The sequence below is a fragment of the Anthonomus grandis genome, chromosome 6 (assembly GCF_022605725.1).
Source record: "Anthonomus grandis grandis chromosome 6, icAntGran1.3, whole genome shotgun sequence".
In the NCBI taxonomy this organism is placed as follows: domain Eukaryota; kingdom Metazoa; phylum Arthropoda; class Insecta; order Coleoptera; family Curculionidae; genus Anthonomus; species Anthonomus grandis.
This window is the reverse complement of record NC_065551.1, coordinates 2,853,042-2,867,825: the sequence shown is the minus strand read 5'-3', so window position 1 is coordinate 2,867,825 and position 14,784 is coordinate 2,853,042. Positions and strand designations below refer to the sequence as shown.

At 30.4% G+C, this 14,784-nt stretch overlaps 1 protein-coding gene across 1 annotated transcript in view; it reads right to left on the bottom strand.

Moving 5' to 3' along the window:
* The window catches only part of LOC126737270 (PAT complex subunit CCDC47), a 40,853-nt gene extending 27,554 nt beyond the window's left edge, over window positions 1-13,299 (bottom strand). The window contains exon 1 of the mRNA XM_050442093.1: window positions 12,902-13,299. Within this exon, the coding sequence (XP_050298050.1) occupies window positions 12,902-13,141 (240 nt within the window). The 5' untranslated portion in view covers window positions 13,142-13,299. The remainder of the gene's footprint in view (window positions 1-12,901) is intronic.
* Between the last annotated feature and the right edge of the window lie 1,485 nt (window positions 13,300-14,784).

The window sequence follows — 14,784 nt, the reverse complement described above, 5'->3', positions numbered from 1 at the left end:
AAGGAGAAAATTGCAGACCTTCTTCCGAAATAGCTTAAAGAAAAGAGGAAAGCGCTGTTCAATGTGTTCCAGCAAACGATTACAGATTTTAATTTTATACATTATTGATTTGTTAATCAACATAGAATGGGGCATTTGCAATACTAAATTAGCAGCAATATACAAAATCTTTTCCTTAAAACTAACACACTTTTGAAAAGCCAAGAAGAGAGTGCTGACTACACAAACCCCAAAATCTTATGCCGTTTAATAATCTCCACTCGACCGGACTGAAAATACACCTAAGTCGATAATCTCAAATCGCATTCTGTGACGTCATCAAAATCGTGACAAAATACTTCTTCAATTGACTTAAATGCTGAATAACGCCTATTAGTTATTAACGCCTATTATTATAATGTTATGAATTAATCAGAAAAGTACATATTGTCTCGAAGACGGTGGGATAATAAAAGACCAATTTTAATTTGATAATTCGAAAACGTGTAAAAAAGTATTGTTAGAGTAGAACATTGATCGCCCTGAATCCCGGCCATTATTTAAAATGCAAACATTTCAAACGATTGTGACAATTCCTTTTTTTCTATTACTTTAAAATTATTAGATATTTTTATATTTTACACATGTAATTATCAAAACATTTAATAACTAATTTCAGCAATAATTAAAATATTTAAACTTCCAGTACGTAAATTCCAATATATAACATTTCTAAAACAAGAGTACTCATGATTCGATATCTTTTATTCTGATTGATTAATTTTTTTGTGAGAAAAATATTATTTTTAGAATTAAATTAAAAAAAAAATTAATCTAAAATCTTGCAAATAACTTATTACCAGAAGAAAATTCTAAAGAAGTCAATTTACGAGTAATAAATACAATGAAAAATCAAGCTACGTCAATAAATGAATCGCCATATAAATTTACTTCATATTTAAGCCAATAATATTCCTTATTTTCACGGTAATCCTTAATTACCACAAAGAATTATACCTAATATTCTATGAAAGAAATGAACCAATAACCAAAATATCACAGATTTACGAGATTAATATATTTAACTAATTTAAAAAAAAGAAATTAGTTTGCCTTCATTAAGAAAAAAAAAATCATCAATACGAACACGTAGACTTTTATGGGATCCGACCTTTTTCCTTAATATTGTGGCACACCTATCTAATACATATAGCCGTAATGAAATATAAAATATTAGCGGAAGATTTTTAAAATATAGTCCTATTTTCTGTTTAAATTACTTAATTATCGTCAGCTACATTATCGTCACAGTATAGACCTCTTTGATTACTTCTTAGTTTTTCGTTGTTACTCTACGTTCTTCTATATTTCCATTTATATTAATACAGAAATAGTTTATAGGTAAACATAAAAGATTAACAAAACCTAATTTTGTTTTACAAAATGGCAATATTTGATCTGGCAACATCGTTGGATCTCGCGTTATGCGGTGACTTTAATGATATACAAGGTCGGATGTCGAGTTTCACCATATATTTAGTGGATCTCGGGTTGATATATATACATGGTATATATAAAGGGGTTGAAAAAATCTACCCCTCTCATGATCCCATTAATTGAACCACTTTGTTAAATATATTAACAAATTATTGCTTCCATATATTAAGGGCTTCAGGTGGATCTCAGGTAGTCCACGATATGATCGGATCTCGACTTGATAGAAAGAAGTGTATATATATATATATATATATTATATATATATATATATAAGTCTATATAAGTATATATATATATATATATATATATATATATATATATATATATATAGTAATTGGCACCACATATTAATTTATTACTGTAATTTTTTTTTGCTTTTTGATTAAATGTCAAATACTTATTATAAATTGCCTAATATATGCCCAAAGGGAACAATGGATTTCATTAATTGAAATCAACACAATTAAAAAGAATATATTTGTTCAGGTCACATCCTTAGAAGTGATTTATTATATAAGGAAGATAATATTATCAGTAGCCAGTCAGCTCTACCTTAAAGGTAATTTTTTTTTAAATATATTTTTCTAGTATAAAAAAATCGTCACAAAAAGTATTAGTGTTACTCATATAAGCTTTATTTATACCTAATACTTATTAAATTAGGTATGTGTGTAAAACTATTTTTTTACTAGGATTTCTAATGCACTGGTTAAAAACACAGCAGCCGATAATTCAGTTAATTTACCAAGTGATTTACCCTTCAAAGCTGCAAGGGTAGTTTTCCTGAAGAGTGCAAAAACTTCTTTAGCTTCCAAAATGGTATATAGGTGAAACAGTGAAGCTAATATAGACAAGTATGGATAATTAAAATAAATTAGTATTCTTGATACACCAAATTTTGTATAATTACAGATTTGATCATTCATCATCAACAATAACTGCATCTGAGATTAATAGTTACTGTGGGGTCTAGGTCAACAATTACTATTTCCCATCCAATCCTTTTTTGTTTAACTGCTACACATTCCCTGACTCTGCATGGAAAAGGTAAAAATACACTCAAAATAGACATAATTATAGCACATTTAAAAATTATTGTTCAATTCTTTCTCTAAGTACAAATAAGACTTTTATGCCATGTATCATCTTATTCTATATATCTTATTTTAAAAGTGATATAGTATTTTATTGTGTTATATTTGTAATTAAATGTAATTAATCAAATGTATGATATTTCAAAGATTCTTTATAATAACATACATTTTATTGATCAATTGGATTATCATAATACATTTTTTTAATTTTTTTCTTTTTAATATTGGTAATACTATATTTTTATGTATATTACTCTAAATGATATCCTGAGGATCTTTTAAAAGCTAAATAACTTGTCACCAAATTATGGAAAAAAAAAAGAACAAAAAATTAAAATTCGAAGATTGCAACAAACAAATTTGCGCCAAAGAAATTGAATTAGATGTCTCAAGTTATTATTAAAATACTTAAGAAATAATAACATGATTTTCGAAAAAGCCCAACATATTACATATTTTATTTGACTTGTAAAAGTACTTGTTTGTATATTACTACTTTATTCTTAGGTAAGCTTTGTTTTTTAGTATAAATTAATATGATATAATAATTGGTATTAGGTATTATATAGGTCACTGTTAAATATCTCAAAACCATTGTACAGGCTAAATACTCATAATATAAATCTTATAACCTATAAAAAACCTGCAACTCCTTCACAATTTGAACATCCTTGTAGTTTTAACCCTTTCCGCTGAAGCAATACTGTCCCTTTGAAAAAGTCAGCACCATAGAAGTATATATTATGTGATTTAAAGTAAGTGATGTAAAACTGAGTTTTGTCCAATATAACAATAATAAAATTTTGCAAAATGTTAAAAATTTTTGTCTTAAAACATGATTTATTAAGAAATCTATAATATTATATTAATAAAATATTTTATTTCCATAAAAATGCTTTGACAAAAATGCTGCCTTTTATTAGGACCTTCCTCTAACGAAGTCCGTTAAAAAAACACATAAATAGCTCATAAATGGTAATATTACTTATACTTAAACTCTATAATAATTAATAAAAATTTATCAGGTAAATATTTGTTGACGACGTCACTGGTAGAGAGTGCTTGTATCGGTGGCGTCAACAATGCGATCGAGCGGCGTTGCGATGCCATTACCGTTTTCTCGTTTCTTCGTACTTTATTTTCATATTTCACGTATATTGACTTCGATATAGAGTATCTTATCAAATTTATTTTTAAAAAATGCTTGATATTTTATTAAAGGGGAGCAGTAGTATTGTTTTAAGTTTTCGGAAAAAACTGAAAACTTTTATGATATTATAAAGTGATTTTTGCCATTTCTCTATAAGCATTTGGCATCATTGTATCAGAGATGTTGCAAGCAAACAAACCTGCCCATAGTTCCACGGCATGCTACTTCTAGCCTTTCAATGTTCTAAGTTTTCTGTGCATTTTCATGGCACTGTAGGCAATTGCTTAGTGATCATCAGCATTTTCTCAGGGTAGATCTACGGTGACTAACCTGTTTACTTACCAGTATGATTTGATTGGTGAAAGGTCTGTACAGGTCGATAGTTTGTATACAGACTTCTCAAAGGCCTTTGATAAGGTTGGTCATGATTATCTGGTTAGGAAGTTTGGGGCTATGGGCCGTGGTAAGACTTTGGTCGCATTTTGCCATAGTTATTTTACTGGTCGATAGTTATTTTACTATCGGATAAATAATTATATTTCTCATGGTATTGAAATATCTTCAGGCGTGCCCCAAGGTTCGCATATTGGACCGGTTCTCTTTTTTAACTTGTTCATAAGAGATTTGAGTGATGTAATTGTTCATTCAAAGCATTTAGCTTTTGCTGATAAATTTAAACTATATAAAGCCACTGGGTCATATCTTGATGCCGAGCTACTTCAATTGGATTGAAATAGTGTTGCTGAGTGGTGTAATAGCGTTAGTCTGGAACTGAATGTAAAGAAGTGTGTATATATTTCGTTTGGTCGTTCTTATATAAAATTATTATCAATACGCAATCAACAATAACGAGCTCAGGTCAGTTGATACAGTTAAAGATTTCGGTGTTCTTTTTTGCCACATATTTTGGACATTATTTACAGAAGTATGTGTAATGTTGGTTTTATCACTAGGTACATCTTTCACTGGTTCAAATGACTTTTACTCTTTGGTGCGTTCCTTGCTTGAGTATGCGTCTTTAATTTGGTCCCCTTATTATGATTCTCATATTGAATGCCTTGAGGCTGCACATAGAACAAGTGTCTTGCCCAGGTCAGTAATAGGTCTAACAGTAACTTTTTGAGGCCCTGAAAACTGCTCCCCTCCCAGCAAGGTGCATTCCAGATACACAGCTTTATGGACAGATATGCCCGGATCAACAATCTGTAGCACAAGGTCCTTAGGATCAATGTTGGAAAATACATTATCAAGACAGTGTTTAAGTCTGGTGGCTTCAAAGATATGTTAATGAAATCCAAAACTGTGCATTAGGTTACATAATTTTGCACACTGTGGAGAATCTGTATTAAAATGGATGGTAAAATCCCCAATAACAAAGATAATAATTAGCAGGATTAAATGATTGCAGAGCACCCTCCAGTACTTCAATAAAAAATATCAAAAGAAATATTTTGGATCAAAAACTCCCCATAATGCTATAAAAAGCATTTGTAGAATTCCTCTTTTAATATAGTAGTTTGCTGTGGAGTGGCATTTACGAAAACAGTTTAGATAAAATATTGTCCAAAAATACATATTAAAGATAATTAACAGATAGATAAAGACTTTATGCCACTTTGTATTATTTAAAAAAGATATAAACTTAAAGATAAAAACCTTATATTTGCTATCACTAGCTTTTTGTCAACAACTATTAGAATACAAGATCTGAACAAAATAAAAAAAACAATTACCTCTTAGTAAAAACAATGTTAATACTTTAATTATATAGTAACTAAGCCTTTTAATCTTCTTTCAGAAAATATCAGAAATTTAGGTTAAATCAAATAAAATATTATAAGAAAACCTACAGCATTCTTTATCTGTCAAATATATCCATAATTTCAAAAAAACAATGGTCTATACATTTATTTAATGTCCACCTAGATAAGCCAAGCACCGTAAAATTATTTACTTTACCTATACATAATAATTTATTACCATTCTAACAGTGCTCATGGGTGTTTCAGGTTTAATATGTTATAGAATTTGTTGAAAATATCAGTATACTGCATTAATTAGCTCAAAAGAACAAAATAAAAATAATCATTTAGCACTGATCCTTAAAGAATATCAAAACAAAAACATTTTTAAAATTTTACTTGAATCTTTTGAAATTCTTAAATGTACATGCTCTACAGGCCTTATTAAATATTTAATTAGTTAGAGACAAGGCAAATTTGTTATATTTAAGAGTAAAAGGTTATAAAAGAGGAAAAAGGGTAATTGGATGATATGTTTTTAAAATGGCTTTAAAACATTTATTTAACACTAATATCTTCTGGCAAATGATTGAATATTCTTAAACAGATATTCATAGAATCATCAAGCACCCGAGACAATCAAGTAAATGTATAGTTTATTTTTGTATTATTATTCTTTAGGTCACTATGTGTTAAAAAATCAAATCTGTATAATATTTAAATAATTAAATATTATACAGATTTCACATTGAGAAAAAAAATTAACACAAAAGAAACAAACAATAATAATAATAATAATAAAATAGAAAATTAATCCAGAACGGGAGAGCGGCAGCGGATAAAAGAACCCAAAAAAAAAGCAAAAATGCAAAATGTCGATGTCGATGTCCACAAGGGGTAAAGACAATTTTAAACTAATGACAATTAATAATAATGATTTTTTTTTTTTAGATTTTTACCCTCATTTGTATCTGATGTTAATTAACCTATTCTGCAGCAACTGTGCAACTGTGATTTAATTTTTTTAGAAAATATGTTTAAAGATAGTTGTTTAATACTGGATGCCTGGATGGAATACTATTCCACATCTTAACCCCCGCAAATTTAAAAGAGCGCTAAAATGATGCAGTTCTATGGCGTGGCACAACAAAAATATCATTGTTTCGCGTGTGTTATTGTTATATGTTGCGCATTGTTATATGTGTTTATGCTCAAAATCCAAAAATTCATCTCGTAAGTTAGCCGGTTGGCCTTCCTTTATAATCCGATAAATAAAGTTAAACATAATATGATGCTTTCGTCTGTTTGTCATATTTAATAATTTTTGTCATTAAGATATGCCGTTATATGGTTTCTATATGGGATATTATAGACAAATCGCATACAGGAATTTTAAATTTTTTGAATTGCGTTTTTGGTACTTGAACGTAAAGAACCACCATATACCACATTACCGTAATCGAACAAAGATAAAACAAGGCTTTCACAAAGTAAATATTTTTGTTTTGTGGATAAGTTCCGTTTAAATTTAAAAAGGTTTTTCAGGCATAAATAGGCTGCTTTAATTTTATTTTTTACATGGAGTTCAAAAGAGAGAGAATTGTCAAATATGATACCCAAATTTTTTGCCTTTGGGAACTGGAGTGTTATTCATACGATTTTCGACATTTCGCCTTAAATTATTATTCGAACACGTCAAAAGAATTTTAGATTTTTCAGCATTTAATTTGAGGTTGTGATGTTTTGCCTAGTTTTCTAGATTAATTAAATCAAACTGAAACTTATGCTGAAATGAATTATTATTCATATCTTCAATAGAAACGGGAATATACAGTTGTGAGTCGTTAGCCTACTGCTGTAATGTAGAATGTTTTACAGTTTTATACATGTCTGCCACGTAGAGTGAAAAAAGTAGGGGTGATAGTATAGAACCCTGAGGTACCCCTTGATTTATTTGCCTAAACTCCGAACATTGTTTTTCTAACCGTTGGACTGTCATAACACAACTTTCACGATTATATAGATATTCTTTAAAGAAGTTAATACCATATTCAGAGACTCCAAAGTACCTTAGTTTAGCCAACAACATTTCGTGGTTAAGTGTGTCGAAAGCTTTACTAAAGTCGAGCAGGGCCACACATGTCACTTGATTTTGCTCTTCATTCACTCTTACATCATTTAATATTTTAACTAAGCATGTTGATGTGCTAAAATTCTTTCTAAATCCTGAATTATAAGATTCAACTAAATTAGAAATCTGGTTATAAATATATTTTTCAAACACTTCAAACATAGGACACTGCAGGCAATATATTGATTGGTCTTAAATCCTTGTATCCTTTAGGTACTGAATTTTTTGCAATAGGTTTGATTATTGCTTTTTTCCATAAATTTGGATATTTTTGCTTAAGTATGCACTCATTAATTATAAGTAATAACGGATTTAAGCAAAATCGAGAACAAAGTTTAATGTCCTTAATTGAGATACCATCAATTCCCACTGCATTAGATTTTATTGAAGAGAATATTTTAGTTAAATTAGAGTATTCAAGAAGTTGAAATGCTAACACTTCATTACAAGCTAGATTATTTTTATAGTAATCTATTGTTTCTCTACTTACTGTATCTGGAAGGGCATTAATACTATTAAAAAATTTATGAATTTTGCGACATGATTCGCTAAATGGAAACCTAAATGTGGAACAAATAATGCATTTTTGACATATAAGAACTCAATTTTGTGAGTTTTCCCAAGCAGACAATCTATATGCAAGAGTAAAATGAACTGCTGCATACCCAAAGAGTTTTAGGGTAAAGGAACTGACATAATCCCTCAGCTGTAAATTAGCAAAATTGCATAAGCCTTCTTGCTGACTGTCCCCACTTGGTCATCCCATGGCAAATGTTTATCTACAATAATACCAAAAAACTTAGCAGTTTTATTGGATTAGGTTATAGATACCATCCCTTTAAAAAATAGGATTCTATCTATATAGGTAAGGCAATAAAGTTTGTTTTTAAACTAAAATATAAAATACAGACATCTGTGATAAAAATATTTTTTCGGTTCATCCCTCTTATATGAGTTGGCTAGATGCTAGATATCTAAATTACTTGGATTATTGGATACTTAAATTAATATTGGAGTTACTTTTAGGTATAATAATATGTCTATTAAGGTTATTTCTAGTTCTATAGGAGGGATTAACTGATGCAGTTGTGAATGGTCTGAAGTAGTCAGAATATAGGAGGTTTGTAGAAGACTATTCTTTCTAAACGAAACTTTGATTAGGTAATTCTGAGCTACATTTAGTTGTTTAAGAGAAATACACTTTAATTTGAATCCAAAGTTGTTTGAAATTCTGAAATACAGCAATATAATTGATTCCGGTGTTAAAAGTTCAGCTCTAAATCTAAATTGATGACCAGACAAGACATTGAAGGAATCCAAAAAGCCAACAAGATGTTTTTTGAAGGATCGTTCAACAATTTACAGATAATAATGCAATTGGTTTTTTACAAGGGAGGGAGTTATCTGCACTGACAGATTTCAGTATTTTATTTTCAGTGAGAGGGAAAAGGAATATATACTGTGGCAAGCTGTTGCAAAGCATATTGATTTTCACAGGAACCTTAAGGTTCTCTATTAATTTGAGCTTCTGAAGAAGTTATGAGCATCGCAGACTTAATTGTTTTCATTAATAAAAACAAAGTAAACTTTTTGAAACGTGTACGTCCATTTTTATTCTACATTTTGTTGAAGTAGTTGAAATCAGTTACTTTTACATCAACAATTCGCGAGTTATCGCCATTTAAGTGAAAAAAATAGAGGAACAATTGAAATGCCCATTTCTTCTTTTTTTTGTCTCAGTATTATTTACGCGCTCCAGTCCAACGAGTTCGTAGACTTGGAATATTTTCGTTTTTAAAAGCGCAAGTTTAACGAGTTTTGACGATTTGGACTGTCATTATCTTGGTGTTATTCAACAGACCAGGAAAATAGGTCATGTCCTACTCAAAATTTAAAAATTTGTTAGATGAGAAAGAAATCAAATACAAAATTGATTATGTTCAAAACTAACAACATCCAAAGCCCAAGTCGCAAATAAAATCCAGAGTCATGATTTTTGCATGCGTGGCAATCTTAACTTAGACGATTTTATTGGCAATTTATTGGTATTGCTTACTGCATTGTTACATGATGAACTAAAAAAACTCAATATAAATGTATCTACTAAACTTTCATTGATCAAAACTGAGGTAGCCAAAACTAGTGATCAACTACAGATGATGCTGAGGAATGATATAAATAAATATTATTACTAAAACAACTTCGGAACTCAACAAGTCCCTTTTAGGGCAGGATGTCAATCCACAAACAATTAACCCTAAAAAAAAAGTCGCCTAAAAACCAAACCAAAAGACCTTTTCACCTCTACTCAAGTTGAGTCGTATCCTGTAATAATCTTAACTGAGACCTGGCTGGATCCCTATAAGTCTATTAGTGATGCTGAACTTCCAAACTCTCTTTACACCCTATATAGAACGAGCAGGAATCTGCTAAACTAGTAGTAAAAACAATGGAGGAGTACTCATTGCTGTAAATAGTACTTTTAAATCAACCCTTTTGGGACTTAGTAATAGTTAGAAATTTTACATACTAAATTTTAAACATTGTATGGTGCAATTCTGATAATATTCTGGGATTATTGCCTATAAATATTAGGTCTGTGTAAAGACACTTTTGCATCTATAATTAACCATAAAATAAAATTCTAGATCTTTATTTTGCTAACTTTCGTCTTAGCTCCATAGTAAAGAGTGTTGGTTTGGTAAACATTGATAATTTTCATCCACCTCTGGACATATTATTTTAAAGCAATTGCTCTAATAATCTAATAAATGCCTTTATTATGATTTCAAAAATGCAAATTATGACTTAACCAATAACTGATTATTAAGTTTTCACTTATCACATTTCAATTTTTGATGATAATATGGTAACCACAATTCAAAATTGCTATTCTGTGGTAGCTTTGATCTGTTTGATTCAGTTAAAGTATTTAAAGAATCTCATACATTTCCACAGTGGTTTCCAAGAAACTTAAGAATTTAATTTATCAGAAAAGATATTACATAAAAAATATAAACAGACCCATAGTGAGGCAGACTATAACCACTTTAGCAACCTGAGAAAAAAATGTCATCAGTTATTGAAACATCGCTTTAAACTTTTTACACTTAATGCTGAAAATTCTGTAAACAATAATCCTAAACACTTTTGAAAATTTTGTACTCTCTAAATCTAATTCTAGTATTGTGCCCCAGGTTTTTGAAGATGTTACAGCTGAACAGGCTTTTGATATAGCCAACTTGTTTGCAAAACTCTTTTCTTCATTAGATAGTCCAAATAATATTCCTAGTCTCAATCAATTAAATATGCATAACATAATTGATAATCTTGATGTAATAAACATAAGTGCCCTTGAAGTATATCTCTCTAGATCTAAACAAGGAAAAAAGCCTGGATGGAATCCCTAACAGTTTTAAAGTTCTGCTTTTATACTCTCTATTACTCTTTATATCTCATATTTAACAAGTCCCTACAATCTGGTTATTTTCTGGATAGACTCCCTATCTATCTAGCAGATGGCAACAAGTTAACACTGGCAATCATTTGTCCAATCCTTACAATGTAACAATCTGCAGTTCCCCAGAAAGATCCTAAATGGGATCCCTTCTGTTTATTCATAAATGACCTAGGCACTTTGCTCACATGTGGATTCTTAATATTTGCAGATGACCTAAAATTATTTACTGCAGTTGAGAATCCAAATAATATATTGAAACTGCAAAAAAATATTGATGTTGTTTTTTCATGGTGCCAGGCTAATGATTTGTTTTTGAATGCAGTAAATCGGAAATTTATCAGATTAAGTTGTCTAATACCATATTCTATCAATAATGTCATTCTTGAAGAGGTTAGTTTGATCTCATTGACCTACCATTCTCACTTTGATGAAATAATTAATAGAGATAATGGTATAATAGGATTTATTAAGAGGCCATGTAAAGATTTCAATGTGTTTTCACTTAAAACATTAGGTATATGTCACTTTTTTTAGGTCTATATTGGAGGTTTGAAGTGTTATTTGGTGTCCTTACAACCAAAGACATATTGAGAAAATTAAGATTTAAAATAAGTTTCTAAAATATTCTAGTTATATTCTATAGAAATCAGGAATAAATCTTACTAATGAGTTGACAATGTCATATCTTGGCTTAAATCCATTAACTGACAGACAAGAATATAGTTTGTGTTTTGCTTACAAGATTTTGAATAACTGTATAAATAGCCCTAAATGTCCAGCTATTTCTAAAATACATGTAATGGCTTGTCACACTTGCAACCAATTCCTCTTGCATGTTGCATACTGTAGAATATCTGATTTAGTTCATTACCCAGTTAACTAAATAACTCTGTACCACTGTTAACTTCTATTGAGCAGAGTTCGATTATTTTAATTTTATGTCACTACAATAAATAGTGAGTGTGCAAGCCAAAACTGAGGTGAACAAACTTTTATTCAAAATATATGTATAAGTTGATGATGCATATATTGATATAAGCTATCAATATATATGCATCTTGATAACTTCAATCATACTTCCTTAACACACAACTACCAGGTCAATCCAGTGTGATACCAAGAAAAGTTACAACTTCATCCAGAGTCTGTTGACCATGACTACAATCTCCAAGAGAAAAAAAAATTTTTGTTTCATTCTCTTTTAAGCCTAATCAATTTAATACCACCCACCCCCTAAGGTGACTGCATGAATGATGAGTCGTAATACTCAAGCTGGATAGGTTGCCATCAGCAATCAAGGATGTTGTGCAATCAGCATAAAAATAAAATACAAACCCAGAATGACCACTGGGAACATCTCTGAGAAACACCAGAAAGAAAATAGGCCCAAGAGCAAAGCCTTGCAGTACACCATGTATCACCAACAAACTCTGAGATTTAGTAGTCTTAAAATGAATGTATTGACTAGAGCAAGTTAATACTTGAATTATCAAATCTGTAATAAATGAGCTTTTGAAGAAGTATATGAAACTCAAGACACTTAAAAGCTCTTGACAAATTACAAATGTTGCCTGAAAGTAGAAACCGCACTGACTGCTGTGTCTGTCAAGTGTTGTTTAAATTGATTAATCTTGACTATTTGATTGTTCAATAGCTGATTGACTCTATAGGTATACCTACATTTTCACAATATGTTTATAGAGTTGTTTAAATACATTATATGCATATTCACAATAGTCATTTGGCTAGCAATATTAAAACATTTTAAAATTGCATTTCCCTTCCATTTTGATTTTTGTAGAATATAAATTTTTTAAATATAAATAAACTATCTGTCTATTAACATACCTCCTCGTCATGTTCAATTTCAATCTCTATATCTGGTTGATTTTCCTCTTGAGAACTAGAATCTTGGGAATATGCCTTGTCTTGGTAGCTTCTTTCTACAAATTCATTCTCTTGAAAAAAATTGGGATCTGGTTCTTCAAATTCATCAAATTCCGTAAAACCATCATCTTGAAATTCTTCTATATTAGCCACTACCAATTTAATAAAAACTACTAGATATAAAAGTTTAAGGATTAACATTATTATTTCTTAATCCCTTTTTGGGAATATTAATAAAATAAGAATAGACTTATTTTTAAAATTTAAGAATTAAAACTTTGTAATTGTAAAGGTAATTTCTGAGTTGGTTAACGTAACAAGTAGAAAGAGGTGCAGGAGACAAAATAAAAATTCAGAACAAAACAAACGAATGAGGTTAATTTTGGTTATTCAATCAACTTCAATTCAGTAAAATCTAGGGATGTGCGGTGTTCATCGATGCTAACAGAACATCGATATTGCCACGATAATCGGACAAAACATCGAAAAATCATCGTTAAAATGAAAATCTATGACCTATTTTACCTATTGCAAAACATTTATACTGAATTTTATAATAAAATATCTATCTTTCTTTCAATGTCTGGCAGCTCTTTACATTGCATAATAAATATTATATTTGAAGTTTAAATGATAAAAATGTCGAACCCCAAAACACGAAGTGCCGTAACTAACATTTTTGGCAAATTGCAGTTATGCCAACTAATAATAATTTTATATTGCCCTCACGAACTTAATAAATATACCCGGACTGCTAATGCATATGGCCACGATACCCAAAAAATAAAAATGAGCACTGCCTGGTGGTCGCCATTTTTATAGTGGTTGTGTTCTTTTGATGTTGGTCCCTCTGAACATTTTTAGTGTTGCCAACAAAAAATATATTAAAGCCATATTTTCGCGGGTGAGCGCCTATAAGCGTCTTTAAGACATGTCATTCGAGCTATCAAGTCATGACGTATAAGGCGCTTTAAGCGTTTGTTAGCGATATGTCAAAGTGAAAGGGAAGCTATACAAATATTAATAAACAATAAACAGATCGTGTTATCGTTCGTTACTTATAGGAAATCGCATAGAGGCGAAATTTTGCAACGTCGCGCGTGTACGAGAAACAAACTTAACAACATAACGTTTTTGAAATAAAAGGCTCAAATAAACCCCCTTCTTTCGCTAAACAAAAACTTAACCTATCGTAAAAGCTATTTCGCACCTACAAAAGAGTTTCAGGTAAAATGGAATTGGCACGTTCGACAATTTTATTTCGCAACTACTCTAAATTTGTTGGCCTACTAAATTCATGCTTGTAAATGGTCTGCTTAAGGTAACCCCACAGATAAAAGTCATTTGGAGACAAATCTGGAGATATAGGAGGCCATTTAATGTCGCCAGTCCCACTAATAAGGCGGTTAGGAAAAGTATTTGTTAAAAATTCTTTTACCCTAACCGCGTTATGAGCAGGACAGCCATCTTGCTGAAAATAAACCGATCCCAGGTCTACATCAGGTAGGATTTGAATGGCAGGAAGAACTTGGTTTTGCAGCAACTCAAGGTACTTTTGGGCGTTTAAAGTGCCATCAATAAAAAATGGCCCTATAACATTGTCGCCCAAAATACCTGCCCAGACATTCAATTTCTGAGGATACTGGGTACGAAACTGAAAACTTCTGTGCTCGTTTTCCTGAGACCAATAACGAACAATGGAAGGATTGTGTTTGCCATGTAATGGAAAAGAATATTCATCAGAAAACAAAATATTTTTTAAAAAATATTCGTTTTCATTTGCCTTTTCCATCATGGTTTCACAAAATTTCATTCTTCGTCACTGGTCTTCAGGAAATATTTCC